Raw genomic sequence first — 17543 nt, forward strand, 5'->3', positions numbered from 1 at the left:
TGATTTTGTTTTAGGCTGTTAATACACTTGAGGAGTTTGCACTTAATGCAGCTGTCTGGTGAAATCTAAGTTTAGGACTCATGACCAATCTGGGGTTTGTGCCATGGTGTATTAACAGTCTGCCCTGAGGTTGGTACTCATGCTCTTGCACCAGAGCTGGGAGCGTCCCAGACCCATTAAGTTAGCACTTTTCAAGCTCTGAATTTCGTGGATGACTAAACATATTTCTTTAAAGATAGCAACACATACCATTTTGATACATTCATCATCAATCGAGCTTTTCATGACAACTTCTGAGCTGCAATCTTCTTCACTGCTTGCATGTTCAGTGCCACTGTGATCCTAGTAAAGAGATTATTTTAAAAAACAAAATGTTGCCCCTAAATAGCTCATGATAAAATTAGACAGCATTTATGTGATGTGATGTTTGTTTGAAATAAGGAAGAAGATCCACAATGAACCATCACTGATTAGAATCAGTGTTACAAGTTTTAGAAAGCAAGTGCTGGTCTTTATTGGTCAAGGATCAATTTACATTCGGACCACCTCTTCTTACACATGACTCCATGAATATTGTCATCAGCACTCAGGGAACAACTACTCTGACACTACTGAGGATGAAGCTCAGGAGGAAAAGGTGTTCTTCTTCGAGTGATTGCTCATATCCATTCCAGTTAGGTGTACGCGCCGCGCGTGCACATTCGTCGGAAAACTTTTACCCTAGCAACTCAGTGGGCCGGCAGGTCGCCCCCTAGAGTGGCGCCACCATGGCGCTCCATATATACTCCTGCCGGCCCACCCGCTCCTCAGTTCCTTCTTACCGCCCGTGTCGGTCGTTGGAACAGTGGAGCGCGGCTTAGCTGACCTCCACTTCCCTAGCTACTCGTTTTCTCGTATATAATTATGCAGTTATAACACTTTTATATATATATTTGTATGGTTATACGTGTTTCTTTGCTAACATGGTTAGTTTAGTTAGCGGGGTTCGGGAAGTAGCCCTTCCATGAGCCCAGTGCCGGAGCCATACATGGCTCACCCGGTTTTAAAAGGGGCCCGGCTTGCCAGAAGCCGCGGCCGAAGAGAGATCTACATGACTCCTGTTTGAAGTGCCTCAGGGAATCACACTTGACAGATAAGTGCCCCATTTGCAAGGCTTTTAAGCCGAGAACAAAAATGTGCGGGACTTTCACTTATCCCTCCACCTTGGGCGCCGAGCGATGTTCAAGCGGCGGGCAGAAGCGCCTCCTCGGCACCGGACCCCGCCGGTACCACCAAGGCCTTTCGGCACCGACCGTCGCCGGCACCGATGTCGACTCGGCACCGCTCCCTTCTTCCGAGGTCGAGAGAGTCTACGATTCCTGCTGGTGCCTGGCAGCTCCCCGGCACGCGCCGTGGTTGAGCCCCCTGCTCCCGCTACTTCCGTGCCACCTGCATCGCAGCCAGAGAGCTCGCCTAAGTTGCGTTATCCGGCACCGTCACCTGCAGAGGCACCGATGACTTCGGCTCCGTCGATTCCAGTCCCCCAGGACCATGGAATCCGGTGCCTGGCAGCTCCCCGGCTCGCGCCGTGGTAGAGCTTACTGCTCCTGCTGCTTCTGTGCCAGCTGCACCACAGCTAGACAGCTCGTCTAAGATGGCTCGCCCGGCACCGCCGACGTCGGCACCGTCGATCCCGGTCCCACGAGGGCCGTAGAATCCGGTGCCTGACGGCTCCCCGGCACGCGCCGTGGTTGAGCGTATTGCTCCTGCTGCTTCCGTGCCAGCGGCACCGCAGCCAGAGAGCTCGTCTAAGTCGGATCGCCCGGCGCCGACACCTGCTACGGCACCGATGACGTCGTCACCGTCGATCCCGGTCCCACAAGGGCCGTAGAATCCGGTGCCTGACGGCTCCCCGGCACGCGCCGTGGTTGAGCGTATTGCTCCTGCTGCTTCCGTGCCAGCGGCACCGCAGCCAGAGGGCTCGTCTACGTCGGATCGCCCGGCACCGACACCTGCTGCGGCACCGATGGCGTCGGCACCGTCGATCCCGGTCCCACAAGGGCCGTAGAATCCGGTGCCTGACGGCTCCCCGGCACGCGCCGTGGTTGAGCGTATTGCTCCTGCTGCTTCCGTGCCAGCGGCACCGCAGCCAGAGGGCTCGTCTACGTCGGATCGCCCGGCACCGACACCTGCTGCGGCACCGATGGCGTCGGCACCGTCGATCCCGGTCCCACAAGGGCCATAGAATCCGGTGCCTGACGGCTCCCCGGCACGCGCCGTGGTTGAGCGTATTGCTCCTGCTGCTTCCGTGCCAACGGCACCGCAGCCAGAGAGCTCGTCTACGTCGGATCGCCCGGCACCGACACCTGCGGCGGCACCGATGACGTCGGCACCGTCGATCCCGGTCCCGCAAGGGCCGTAGTATCCGGTGCCTGACGGCTCCCCGGCACGCGCCGTGGTCGAGCTAATGCTCCGGCTGCTTCCGTGCCAACGGCACCGCGGCCAGAGGGCTAGTCTAAGTCGGATCGCCCGGCACCGACACCTGCTGCGGCACCGATGACGTCGGCACCGTCGATCCCGGTCCCGCAAGGGCCGTAGAATCCGGTGCCTGACGGCTCCCCGGCACGCGCCGTGGTTGAGCTCCTGCTCCGGCTGCTTCCATGCCAACCGAAGCCTCTGAGGCACCGACAACATCGGCACCGTCGATTCCAGTCCCACAAGGGCTATCGAATCCGGTGCCCGACGGCTCCCCGGCACGCGCCGTGGTTGAGCGTATTACTCCCGCTGCTTCAGTGCTGACGGCACCGCAGCCAGACAGCTTATCTAAATCGGTTCGCCCGGCACCGGCTCCTACCGAAGCTCTGATGACCTCGGTACCGTGGATCCCGGCCCCACGAGGGCCGTCGAATCCGGTGCCTGACAGCTCCCCAGTACGCACTGTGGTTGAGCCTGCTGTTCCCTGCACGCCGGAGATGTTACCAATGGCGAGGGCTCTCAGTGCCATGACAGAGTCAGTGCTGCCTGACCCGGGCACCGCCGGTACGGGTAATACAGTCTCTTCAAGGGACTGTCCCCTGTCAGTACAGCAGAGCGGCACCGTTCATGATCACGGTCCCGCAGACACTCCAAGTCCTGTCGGCACGCCGGACACCACTGGCAGTCCCGGTGCTGTTTTCCTCGGTACTGGTCACACTCGCTGCACCGGTCGGTATCCCGTTCGCCGACCCGCTATCGGCACCGTTCCGACATCTGGCACCGGGGCAGGTACCTTGACTCCTGTAGCTCTTCTCCGAGCCTCGAGATCTCGGTCGACCTCCCAACACCGTTCTGGTTGCGGGTCTGGATCTCGTTCCAGGTACCGATACGCCTCCCGATGCCGGTCCCCGGTGCCGAGTTGGGCAAGGTCCGAGTGAGTCAGAGACTCGGCCCATGCCTTCTTTTAGTACCTCCATGGCCGTCCGGACACGCATCCGTGTCAGCCCATATGCGCAGATTTTATGCTCAGGACCATGATCCTGATATGATGGCCAGCGGGCGCCAGCCCCGAAGCAGAAAGAGCCTTGGCGAATGCAAGGTGTACTCTGCAGGGGCCCTGCACCTCTGGGTAGCAAAGCAACAAGCCTTGCTTAGCTGCGATAATTATAGCACCTGGGTGGAGGAGTTTCTCCCTCGAACCTCCCACCTGGAGTTCGCTGCCGTCTTGGAGGACGGGGGAAAGAATTTACCCTTTGTTGGTAAAGGCATCTTCGCGGCAGAGACAGCCCCAGACTGCGAAGCCTGCTGGACAATAGGGTCCTAAGGCGTCTCAGCATGTATACGCCAGCGACCAAACGCAGGCCTTTATGGCCCCAGCCGCCATACTCTGTGCCTAGCCAGAGGCAGAACTCTGGAAAACGGCAAGGCCAAGGTGGTTGCAGACAAACGTCAGGCCCCCTAAAAAGCCAAAGTCAAGGTCCCTCGCAATTACCACTGGGACCAAAGACGGACCTTCCAAGGTTCGCCGGAGGGCGGTGTACCAGTCGCAGGACGGGATCCCGATCCCGCTTTCTCCTGGCATGGCCCCAGTTACTTTCAGATCGCTGGGTCCTGCGCACGATGGAGCATAGGTACCACCTTTAATTTGCTCCAGCCCTGTCCCCCTTCAGCGGACGAAAGGGGCAAGGGGTTTTACTCCCGTTATGCCCTAGTCCCCCACTCGAACACAGGTCTCAGACCTCCCTGGTCCTGCATGGACTCAACCGGTTTAGGATAAGGTTGAAGTTCTACATGGTATCCCTGGGAACCATTATTCCATCCTTGCCTCCTGGGGGCTACTATGCCGCCCTGGATATGAAGGACGCGTACTTTCGCAGTGCCATCTTCCCTCCACACGGGAGATGCCTCCACTTTATAGCCAGCGGTGAATACTCCCGGTTTATGGCCATAGTCGCCGCCTTCCGTCGCTGATGTCGGATATGCGTTTTTCCGTATCTGGACGATTCGCTTATCCGAGGAGACTCTGAGACACAAACCGCTCAGCCGTGGGCATCGTCACGGTCTTATTCACAGATCAAGGCCTGATGATTACTATAGAGCAATCCACTCTGGTTCCCACGCAGAGGTTGGGCTTCCTAGGGGCTATCCTGGTCTCCTACCTAGCCGGAGCCTGCTTATCACAACTGCGGTTTTAGGCGAGGGCAACAATCATCTGAGGTCTGAAGGCTTTCCCAACGACCTCAGCTCGCTCTTGTCTCAGTCTCCTGGGTCCATGGTTGCCCGCAAGTTTGTAACCAAACACGCCAAGCTCCGCCTCCGTCCTCTCCAAGTCCGGCCCACCTTGGCGTACCGCTTGGTCAGGGAGCCAATGGTCATGGTAGTCACCGTTCCCTCGAACGTCTTAGGCTCCCTAGAGTGGTGGCTAACTCCCTCCTTGGTGTGGACAGGGATGCGGTTTCATCCGCCCCAGCCCTCACTGCCCCTGACGGCGGACGCATCATCTCTCTGCTCGAGTGCTCATGGTCGCCTCCGAGCTTAAGGCCTTTGGTCTTCTAAGAAGCTGGCATTCCTCGTTAATGCCCCAAAAATGAGAGTAGTCCGCCTGGCATGCCAGGGGTTCCAGCGGCAGCTGCGAGGCCGTTGTATCTCGGTGTTTACAGCCAACACAAGGGCCAGGTGCTTCATAAGTATTCAGGGGGGACATAGTCCTCCCCCCTTTTTTGTCAGGAGGCCATCCATTTCCGGGTCTTTTGCATGGCCCACTCGATGGAGCTGGCGACGTCCTTTCTCCCAGGCGTTCGGAACGTCTTAACTCTTTGACTCAGCAGGTTTTTCCTGTCTTACGAGTGATCACTCTGCCCCATGTGAGGCGTCCCGCTTTCCGGAAGTGGAGATGTTTCCTCACACAGACCTGTTCGCTCACCGCGAGAGCAGGAAATGCCAGGTGTTCTGCTCCTTCCAAGGTCTCTCCTCGGAATCGATCTTGGACGCATTCCTGATGCCGTGGAACGGCCAACTGCATTATGCCTCCCCACTGTTCCCACTGGTTCGTTACGTCCTGCTCAAACTCCGCAGGGGCAGAGCGTGCATCATCATGATCACTCCAGAGTGGTCCAGGCAGCACTGACATACCACGTTGCTCGGCCTGTCAGCCCAGACCTCATCACTCAGGGCAATGACAGGCTTCGTCACTCGGACCTGCAGCCTCTTCGCCTCACGGTGGCTCCTGCGTACCTGAGTCGGGGTGACAGGCAGCCTTCCACCTGGTCAACGTACCGAGCCAGGTGGAAGCGTTTCCTTTACAGCTGCAGTACGCTCGATCTTGCTCCTGCTGAGGTCTCGATCCCCTCTATTTGGCCTGCCTCTGGCCTTCAGCGGCGGATCTGGCGGTATCATCGCTGAGGACACTCTCAGTGGCCATCCCTACCTTCCAGCAGGCTAAGATGGACGTTCAGTGTCCCACGCTCTATGGGTTCGAGGTCCCTCAAGGGCTTGGAGCGCTTGCACCCTCGGGTGCGCCGCCCAGCCCCGCCCTGGGACCTCAACCTAGTCTTGGCCAGACGGGTCTCTGAGATCAGAGCTCTTACGAAGGTTCCACAAAGACAAGGTGCAGTTATGACCGCACCCGGCTTTCCTCCCTAAGGTGTTTTGGCCTTTCATGTTACCCACAGCTCAACGCAATGGGCATAACCGTTGCACTCCTTGGACATCTGTGGAGTGCTCGCATTATATTGTGCTGACAGAATCATTTCCTAAGGTGCCCCAGCTCTGCCCCGGTAGCGGGCCAAAGGGAGGGCTTGCTTGTTTTCCTCTCAGAGGATCTCATCTTGGGTGATGGCGGACATCCCCACTTGTTATGATTTGGCTCATATTTCCCCAAGCCACATCACCGTGCATTCTACCAGGGCTCAGGCTTCATCTGCCGCCTTGCTGGCTCGTGTTTCTACCCACGAGACCTGTCGCGAAGCTCCATTGGTCCTCGGTCCTTACCTTTGCTTCGCAGTATGCCCTGGTTCAGCAGTCAAGAGAGGCTGTAGCCTCTGGCTCGGCAGTTTTATTCTGCCACATTTCACTCCGACCCCACCGCCTTTGTAAGGCTTGGGATTCACCTAACTGGAATGGATATGAGCAATCACTCGAAGAAGAAAAGACGGTTACTCACCTTTGTAACTGTTGTTCTTCGAGATGTGTTGCTCATATCCATTCCGCACCCGCCCTCCTTCCCCACTGTCGGAGTAGCCGGCAAGAAGGAACTGAGGAGCGGGTGGGCCGGCAGGAGTATATATGGAGCGCCATGGTGGCGCCACTCTAGGGGGCGACCTGCCGGCCCACTGAGTTGCTAGGGTAAAAGTTTTCCGACGAATGTGCACGCGCGGCGCGTACACCTAACTGGAATGGATATGAGCAACACATCTCGAAGAACAACAGTTACAAAGGTGAGTAACCGTCTTTTCTACTGAATGGTGCTCAGCTATGGAACTCCCTTCCGCAATAGGAGAAGAGGAGTACGTTTTACCTCCTTTAGAGCACATGCAACACACACCCTTTGTACAGTAGAGGCAGTGATATGACAGATGAGGAGTTTTCTTCCTTCTTAAGAGGTTTCACATCAAAAAGAGCCAATGGAACATACAATGCTACCATAGTTGAAGCAGAGAAAATGGTCTTACCAAAATAATGCTGAAACTTAATTTTTTTTATTTGGTGCATAGATACCATGGTGACTTGTGCTTTCCACATATATAAAGAACATGACTGAGAAATGATGCAGCACATGCTTAAGAAAGGGCTATTTAAAAAAAAACACTTTCCAAACCAAGAGGATAGAAGTAGAAACTTTAGCCTCTTTTCTTTCCCTAACAAACATGTGATATGTTTTTACCTGAGAATTTTATTCCTTTTACCCAGCTCCTGAAGATGAAGAGATGTTTTTAGGGCTGTTTCCTCTCTCTCTCCCTCTTTTTTTTTTTTTTAATTGTTCAAATGAATTCAAGGCACTGCTCTACGTCCCAAGCACACTCTTCCTTACAAAGCAAAATTGACTATATATTACCAATCCAATTTCCTGCAAAGATCTTCACTAGCAGATTTCTTTACCAGTCTATTCTAAATTCTTGTTAGGCACTGAACAGGTAAAATGGGAATTATGCAAATAGCCATCTTAAGAGGTAATCTACTTCTCTCCATTCTTTAGGAGGCTCACTACATTCAGTATTCACAAACAATGCCTCATCCCAGTTACAAAACATTATGTAAGAGGTGGCTTTATGATATATTAAGGTTCTTGCAAACAGCTTCTGTTAGACTTAGACACTATATTTTGGTTTAACTAGTTCATTTTGTACCAGTACTTTCTCTATTGTGGTCCGGTCCTATGGTTTCACAGAAATAAACATGTCCATGTTACAGGAGTGTTTGCTAGTCAGCCATTTTTCTCATTGAACTACTTCAATCAAAGTGAAGAGATTAACATTAATTCTGTTTAGCAATAGCATTTTGTAATTATGTAAGATCATGACATACTGCTAAATTACCACCTCACCCACCTGTGTCTCTCCAGGCCTGTTTTATAAGATACAACAATTCTTATGCAATCTACAAGCCACACATATTGTTAAACATCTATTTTGTCTCTCCTCTGAAAGTACATAATATGGTCATAACATTTTAAGATATGATTAATTTACAGCAAAAAATGCAACAAAGCCTTACATAATTATGACAACCATTTGAAGTATTTTTTACAGTGGTGTCAAATGTCTGATGGATAGCCCTGGAAATTGAAATTCTGCATTTAGCCACAAAACATGTAAAAAAAAAAAAAAAAGTCTCTTCACTGCACGTAACTTTACCCACCTACTGGGTCTACCTTTAAGGGTCAAACAGCAAAAGGGACAGAATTCTTTGGTTCCTGCATAGTGGTAGATTTTGGTGATACGGACACTTGACTACTAAACAGAGTTCATGTGATAGTTGTGCCATATCCCATGGAAAACAACTTCTAGTCTGATGATTTAAATTAGGTAGAAGGCTCTAAACCTATCACCAGTTCCTAAGCTATTCAACCACTCAAATAAAATGACAAACCTTTCCCTCTCTCCCCCAAATGTACATTTACACAAAGCTGCTTCAAAATTGATATTGCCTTTCAGTGAAGGTTTTTAAACACGCAGCTTCACAGGAATGAATTCTTCAAGGGCAGGGTAACAGGTAATACCATGAGGGTGCAAGAACACAGCAGCTGAAGTTACTACTTGTCTTACCTTTACTATTTACCAACATGAGAAGGGAGATGTTCTAGATATAGTGTAGGGGGCAACAGCAGCTATTGAGGTCATCACAAAATGACCACGAAAACTTTAAAGTGAACCTAAAGGCTTGGTCCATAGAAACCACAGACGAACACGGATTCTGGCCGCATGGATCAGGACCCAATGGAGCATGAAGCACCAGTTCAAAAGGCAATATTCTTATTTTACGACATAGATAAATGAAACCCAGGGTTTTAATTAAAGAGTTCCCCTGAAAGAAAAGCTAATTAATGTAGCTTTTCTGCACAGCATAATAGCACTTGAATTGCATCATGGATGTACAATGCCTTAAACATTACTGTAACTTGAAAACTGCAAAAAAGCATGCTCCAGAAATTCCAACTAACATTGCAAAGCATGAGCTAAGGCTGCATGATTGTAATAATGCTTATTAAAATATCAGAAAGCAAATGTACCAATGACCAGAATTTAACAATTCAAGGCTAAACCTAGCCCCAATTGACTCTAAAACATGCTTTGCTTTATTAACTCAAGAAGATATAGAATTAATAAGCAGCAGCAAGGCTAGCCATGTGCTATATCTACAAGTAAGTACCATATTTCTCAGTTATACTATTATGATGAGACATCAAATTGATAACGATGTTGTAACATTCCAGATTGCATTGCATAGTAAGCACACTGCATTCATAAAGCTCAAAAAGGATAAAAAGAGTCACATTAGGCCTGATGCAACAACCATAATATACAGCACTGTCACACTAGGAAGCTCTTACTGTTGGAGGAGAATAAACAGAAACATCCATAATGCTTTTAGTTGCTAAGATGCATATTATGATACTAGACACTAAAACTCCATGTTAATACATCAGATATACTAACATACTGTCATTTCTGCTACAGAAATGTAGTATGTAGTATGGCTGTAAATTGTATACCTCATCTACTAGCTAGGTCACAGGACTGGGAATCAGGAGACCTGGGTTCTATTCCTGGTCATGCCAAACAGACAAGTTATTTCACTGTGCCTGTTTCCCCTTGAGTATCTTGGCTCTCTAGATTGAAAGCTTTTAGGAGCTGGGATGATCTTTCATCATGTGACTGTATGATGCTTAGTGCAACAGGGCCCTCAATCATTGTTGGGACCTACCTCTCTATGGTAATGCAAATAATAAATATGGAAATAGTTCTATTGCTTTCAGTGGGCAATGGTCAGACCTTTAATGTTTATTTTCTAAATTCAGCTACTTGGATTTACTCCTAATTCCTCTGACGGAATCAAAACCTCGTGGGATGTCTTGGCCTTCACTTACAAGATGTTTCCCTGCATGTCTCCCACTGAAAATGCCAGTTTCTTCCTGGGAGGACTCTCCAGGCAATACCTCCCCAAAACTTTCAACCCTCTCAAAAATAATCGTGACAAGAGACAGCAAGGCTTTCGTTCATTGATTTATTTTCCTGCTGTATCACAGTAACTAAAACAATATCTTGTCACCTAGCACCATGCCAATTGTTTCATTTAAAAAGAGAGGGGAAAGAGACACATTTGGTCCAGTTCCTACCTAATGCACATTAGCTTTCAGGATTAATCAGACAAGGTGTTTGAATGTATATTGTACTAATTATGATTAATCTAATTTAGTAAGCCCTAATAAAAAAAAAATCTTACCTCAATAGAAGACTGGGAACTGGAAGGTAATGGGAAAGGAGTAACAGCCATTTGGTTAACTGCATCTCCATTTCTATGAAACATCAAAAGAGGCAGAATCAGTTTATTACACATTCAGACACAAAGGTTAAACTATGTATTGAGCTGGTCCTTGCCTCATGTATTATGATTCTTTTAGGTACAGTTTATTAGTAAAATATTTATCTTATGTAAAAACATTAGAAACCTAGAAAGGCACACTTTTCACTTCTGTTTGAATCCTCTATTAGTTAATATATGATCATAGCATGTCACCTTGGAAATAATTTAATTTATGTTCAATAGAGAGTTTTAGCAATTCAATAGTACTAGAGAACAATAAATGGGAAATGAAAATACAACCTTTAAAACACATTTTGCATGGGTATTTCTTTCCCTGCTCATAAAAACATTTCAAAATCTCTTCAGGAATGGGTTCCTAGTACCTACCCATGGTATGTCTAATGCACTCACCTATCAGGCATATAGGTATCATTATTGTATCTACTACGTGTGATAGTAAAATAGCTTTTTCTTTTCAGTTCATATTTGCTGTATACATTTCTGAGAATCTGAAACATAAACTTAGCATGATTTTAATGAGTGGTGGGGAATCAGTTAATTCAAAACACTAAATCCATTATGTATTAATGCACTGTTACTCAAAGATAATATTTAAATAATAATTTGAAGTATCTTTTTCCTTTTGGATGACTATGTGCTCCTAAAACAACTGACTACTTTGTGACTATCAAAGATGTTTTTATGGAAGGCTGACAGATATTCATGCTGCCCTGCTAGAAGATGTCTTGTGTGACATTCAAAATTGATTGAAGAAATTAGGTAAACACCTTTGCGATCTTAAAACATAACCAAGGAGACTGCAGCTAATGTTGTTATATTGTTTTAAAGAAGTATCTGATGTACAGAAAAAAAGGGAGATTTCAAGTTTTGCTTTTAAAAAGCTATACAAATGAATCAACAACAAAAATGTTTTTTTAATTTATATTACACCAGTGCAGAGAGGCTCCAAATGAGATTAGGACCCCATTATGCTAGGTGCTCCATAACCGTAGCCTGTAAGCTCATTGGGACAGGGACTGTTTAAATAGACAAGACAGACAAAAGGAAACATCATCATTCCCACTTTACAGACAGAGGATTGAGATTACGTGACATGACCAAGGTCAGACACGAAATCTGTGGTAGCTCCAGGAACTGAACCCAGATCTCCCACGTTCCAATGTCTTAAACACAAGATTTTCTATCTTTTAATTATAGAAATAAGACATTAGAGAAATGTACATTATAAAATCACTTTTAAAATGTAAATGTCTCGAAGAAAAACATGGGTATGGTTTATCAATTATCCCTCAAAGTGTTAAACACGTAAATCCAGGATAGCCCGATTACTCAGACAGAAAGACAACGCTAGATCGACACCCAGCAGAAGATGGTGAATGCAATCATAAGCATTTGAACTGATAAATCCTACTTGCGAAGACTGATGAATTTATTTACTTCATCTTCAAACAAGCAGCCATGCTGTTCAAAAAAATTGTCTCAATAGTGTTCATAATCCCTCACTTTTAGACTCTCTCAGTATCTCCCTCTGGCCCTCCTCAAAGCTTCGCAGCACTCAGAAAATATGCTAATATCTGTGCTCCAATGACCAGTGTCACCAACCCATGCATGCAGAGGCCATGCCAGAAATCTGACGTAATGACCAGAATGAGATTTTCTTTTCATCTTCAAATCATGATTTCCAAGCATGTATTACTGTACCGGTACAGCATATTAGGCAAGGACATTTCTTCCTGCTTTTGTTTTCACAATGGTACACTGCAATTACACGGCAGTTCTCACATATGAGAATTAATCAGCAAATCTAAGATGTCTAAAAAACCTAGCAATTTTTGCATACTATTAATTCAGCTTATACAGCTTTTTTCCCCCCACCAGCAATGGACAAAGTCTTACATAAGCACTAATAGCATAATGGTAGCATAACCTACAGCTCATGATGCAAAATGTATAGCCTGATGGTAATGCATACATCTTAATCTCTGTGAGAAATGCTGTTATAATTCTAAAACACTGCCAAACATAAATCTTAATATCAATGTTTTAAAATTGTTTTTACTTACATAAAATAGTTTATACTGAACTTACATACACCATCATCAGGTTTAAAAATGTATGTCATTTTAAACAGATGGTAATTTGTATTCCATATAATAAAAAATTACAATAATTCCTGGGGGGAAAAACAGGGTTGCAAAAAGTCACAATTTGTAATCTATCCCTGTTGTAATCGTACAATTCAAACACTTCAATATTTCTTCAACAGAGACTGCTTCAAAGCAGATTCAAAGTGGGAGCATATTTTAAAATCACAGTGGTAATAATAAATTGCTTTTTGCACTCCACTCCCAGAAATTTCCTTGATTTAAACAGGAATTTATTTAAAATTAAAATGAATTATCGTCTTTTGATGTTGGAGCAGATGCTTAGTGGTCTGAGCATCACGTCTGAATTGCAGCGGTTGCAAGTGAAAATTCAGCATGTGCCATTCGTTACTACGGTTACCACTAAGAAACCTGTTCTAAGATACTATTTCATGCAAAATATTACCCAGCATCAATTTGTGCATAGATTTCCTGGAAGCACATGTTCACATCTCATCAGGATCGACACAGTCCTTCATTTTTTCAAGGTCAAAGCAACTTTCATGCAATTTACACACTATGCTCATCTTGCCTATATAACTTTAAAACCTAAATGTCTCTCCATTTTGCAAGGATGTTAAACATCCCATAATTTTACACCACTTCCAACTCTCCTCCATAGTTTGTGTACGATACTGCGTGCATATCGTCCACCTGACTGTTGTACTCACACCAAAGACGTGTCTGCATTTCAGCGGTGTTGTATGTCTATATGATGTGAAGTACTTTGGGATGGAAGGCTACCCATGTCTTCACTTTAGTGAGAGAGAAAAGAGTGCTGACTGATTATGTCAATAGCAGTCACTATCTCATAGTGCTGAAGCAATAAGAAACTCAGTTAGTGCAAACGATCAAGGCAAGCAGGACTGAAGCCAATGCATAAGTGGCAGAAAGCTTGCACTTTTGGCAAGGCCTGCCCACCCAGTTCTCTCCCACATTCCTGTTTGAGCAAGTTACCATACTTCCCTCCTCTTCACCACACTAAGGGTATGGCTACACTTGAAATTTCAAAGCACTGCCGCGGCAGCACTTTGAAGTGTGAGCGTGGTCGGAGTGCCAGCACTGGGAGAGAGCTCTCTCAGCGCTGCACGTAAACCACATCCTCTACGGGTGCAGCTTGCAGCGCTGGGAGCCACGCTCCCATCGCTGCGGCACTGATTACACTGAGGCTTTACAGCGCTGTATCTTGCAGCGCTCAGGGGGGTATTTTTTCACACCGCTGAGCGTGAAAGTTGCAGGGCTGTAAAGTACCTGTGTAGCCATGGCCTAAGTATAAACCATTAGACATGCCTCTCCCTCCACTCCCTAACAGGAAGCAAATTTGTGTATATAGATACACACACACACACACACACACACACACACACACACACACACACACACACACACACCGCAAAGAGTCACTGCAGGGACAGTTGTTAGACAGAAGTGGTCGGGCTGATAGAGGGGCATATTGCTTCTAACAACTCTCTCTACAGTGACGTTTTGCTATTTGCATCAGCTTGAAAGATTTTTTCCTACCAACACTGGGAATGCCCTCATCTTTCCCCCTTTTTTTTTCAGTCTACACTTATCTAGCTGTTTATTTTATGACAATCATTTAAAATGAACATTTAATCTGTGCTGCAGAGTAGGCTGGATCATTGCAATCTTAAAAATAAGAGAATGAATGTCTTAACTTCCTGGACATATGGACTTCCTCATATATAAGTACCAAAACAGGAGAAGACTAGAAGGAAGTTAAACAAAATATGGGGGAATAGGAGAATTTCAGACTGGAAATAAAGTGTTTGGCATCAGCCCATTTTTGATCTTTTCTTGAAAGCAAAGCCCGACAGAATCTCTCAACAAAAATACCTTAAAATATTTTTGATATCAGAGTAAAATTTCCACTACTCTTCCAGATTACTGTCAAGTAACATTTCAAAATTTGTCTGGCAAACTGTACCCATCAGGGACTAAGGCTGGGTATTTCAAAAAAGCCTCAGGAAACTAGCGGCTTTGTTCTTAGTGAATTTCCAATGGGATTTGAGCACCTCTCTCTTCTAGGCTCCTTTGAAAATCCCACCCAAGATAGTTATTGTTTCCAGTACTTGGGATTCACAAAGACAAGCCCCACGTGCCACACGAGCTAGAAAACAGCACTGCCTACCACTCAATATGGTACAATGTTATTTAACATAAACTAGAGGCAATGTTTGAACTGAGCTCTGCTTCCCAAAAAGATTGTACTTTCTTTTTACAATGTTCAGGTGACTTTTTAGGAAAAAAAACAACAAAAAAACAACAAACTATGTTTACAGGCTGAATGTCTTCCAGTTTGTTATTGGAGAAAGCCAAGCAACAGCAACATGTGCTGAATCTAAATAAAAACCACAGTGATAATTCAACTATAAACTTTTCATATACTATTACAAGTTTATGTAACTAACTAACAAGGCTGTTGGGAAACAGCACTGTATCAAGGCCTGTGTTTTGGAGTTTGGCCAGAAATAACTGTTTTAAACGACCACTGTCAACTTTATAGAGGAAAAGATCACAAATTGGCATGAAAAACTTTCTAATACAATGGGACTTCTATGTTCCTCATTGCAATTACAGCAAAACAGCAAAAGTTTTGGGAAGGGGAAGTAATGCTGTTTTTAACACTATCTGGAGGTGAGAAAGTATCAGACAAGTTTTTCATACTGCACATTAGTTTTTGAGCTGGGATTTATTTCTTGGTAGAAATGGAAAGGCTGAAGACACCTTGTATTTCTTCTATAGTCATGACCAGCTCATCAAACCCTATAAAGTACCAGCAATAAAATGTCCAAGCCCTTCATCTCATTTTACCACCCATTCACTCTTACCTACTGGACCAGGAGGGATCCATTATGCCTCATTTCTGTGGTTGGTTCTTTAGGTGATATCAGCACCAGTTAGGGTGACCAGATGTCCTGATTTTATAGGGACAGTTCTGATTTTTTGGGTCTTTTTCTTATATATTACCTTCTACCCCGTCCCAATTTTTCACACTTCCTGTCTGGTCATCCTCGCACCAGTGCACAGAGTTCTTCTTGCCATGGGGATTGACAACTGCAGTGTGAGATATGAGACTTTCCAGTGCCTTTCATGGTGGGCTAACTGAAAGCACGGTGTTAGATTCTTGTTGCTGAGAGTGAATGGGGTGTAAAAGGAGACAAAGAGCTTGTTAGTTTCAGCAACTCTGGGTTGGCTCTACATAACCCAATTCCAGGGTAAGGAAAGCTCACAGCTAAGGACCGCATTGGAAAGTCAAACACTATCTGCTATTGCTGCTGCTTTTACTTGAGTTTATTATACTGGATGAATCACTATTCTTGGGGCTGTTGATTCTCATCACCTGTATAATATACCAATCTATAGGGTCCCATATGACATCCAACTGGAGAACAGGCCAGTTCATCTGCTTTGAAGTTCTTATTCTGTGCAACTTAATGTTTGATCACTTCAGTTATTTAGTTCTGACTTTCTGGTACAATAGGGTAAGGTGGAGCTGTACCAGAAACTCCTTAACATGAGAAACTTTATAGATAAAATTCTTTGCTATCTGTGGGTGACTCATCCCCAGTTTTCAACCATAATAAATGCAACACTCTGCTCTCTCCAGATCCTTAATGTTGAGAGGGACACAGCTGAAGTCATCCAAGCAGCAAACCCATCAGCACAGCTTGCAGTCATTCATACTGTCACAGCTTGCATTTTTAGCTGAAAAAGCTGTTGTATGTGCAGACAGAAAAGATGCATTGAGACTCAAGATGTCTATTTCTCTTCAATCCCAATATGGCTAGAAACGAGGTGTATGAGTTAGCTGTGTTTCAATATTTTCATTGAAATATTATAGGGAAGAGATTTAAGAAAAAGCCTTTAAAAGAAGTGAGCAAACAAGCTTCCAAAGGCCTGTTAAATTGAACCATTTCTGGGGCTGACAGAATTTGGAAGCTGTGTCATCACATGAAAAAATAACGGATGCACATACAAACACACAATCACATACCAAAGTGTTTATTGTCTAAGTAAGAAAAGATGAACAACCAAGTAGAAAAGGGAGGGACATGGGAATTTTTTTTTAATGAGAAGACAGAGAAGGGGGTTTCAGGAAATATAATGATGATGATTGGGCCCAGAACAGTTTATATTAAATAGCTTATGGTTTCTCGTATAATACAGGCTAACTAGACTTCGAGCCTGTAACATTTGTTTTTTGCGCGATTTCGAAATAAACTTTCGCAGCTTATTTGGTTTACATGCAGGGTGAGTGTACATCTAGACACGGTGAGTTTGTGGCTGTTGTCCCCCCTCTTTTACTGCCTACTCATTGCAGCTGCTGCTCTGATTGCTAATAACACTTTCCCCGGGAGAGTCTTTCCATTAATATTTGAAAGGGTGCTCAGGTCAAGCAGATAGATACATCCATTGTCAGTGCACCATAATATAATGCAGGCAGCAATGACAAGACACTTGTTCTGCTGAAGTCTAAAAGACATTACATGCGTTTACAACTTAGAAAACAACTTTTAAAATGACACCTTTTCTAGCCCAAAAGACAGTAACAGAAACAAATTCAATAGCTACAGCATTTCCCGATTCAGTACATGTAGCTGAGAAACTTATTTTTAAAAAGAGGCTCTTCTCATTCCAATGGATTCATTCATAGATGACCAAAACTGGAAAAAAAAGGAAGATTTAGGCAAGCACTTCTACTGCCTTTATATAGATGAATATCTCTTAAATGCAGCAGAGAGTCCTGTGGCACCTTCTATAAGTTGCCACAGGACACTCTGCTGCTTTTACAGATCCAGACTAACATGGATACCCTTCTAATACTCTCTCTTAAATATGATCCAAAACTCGTGCTAGAAATTTTCATATCCAAACTGA

General features: G+C 45.6%; 1 protein-coding gene across 1 annotated transcript in view; it reads right to left on the bottom strand.

The window, feature by feature from the left end:
• PATJ (PATJ crumbs cell polarity complex component) overlaps nucleotides 1–17543 on the bottom strand; it is a 235289-nt gene that overhangs the window by 62466 nt on the left and 155280 nt on the right. The window contains 2 exon segments of the mRNA XM_030571946.1: nucleotides 250–342; nucleotides 10396–10468. Coding sequence (XP_030427806.1) covers nucleotides 250–342; nucleotides 10396–10468 — 166 coding nt within the window.

This window comes from Gopherus evgoodei, chromosome 8 (assembly GCF_007399415.2).
Source record: "Gopherus evgoodei ecotype Sinaloan lineage chromosome 8, rGopEvg1_v1.p, whole genome shotgun sequence".
In the NCBI taxonomy this organism is placed as follows: Eukaryota; Metazoa; Chordata; order Testudines; family Testudinidae; genus Gopherus; species Gopherus evgoodei.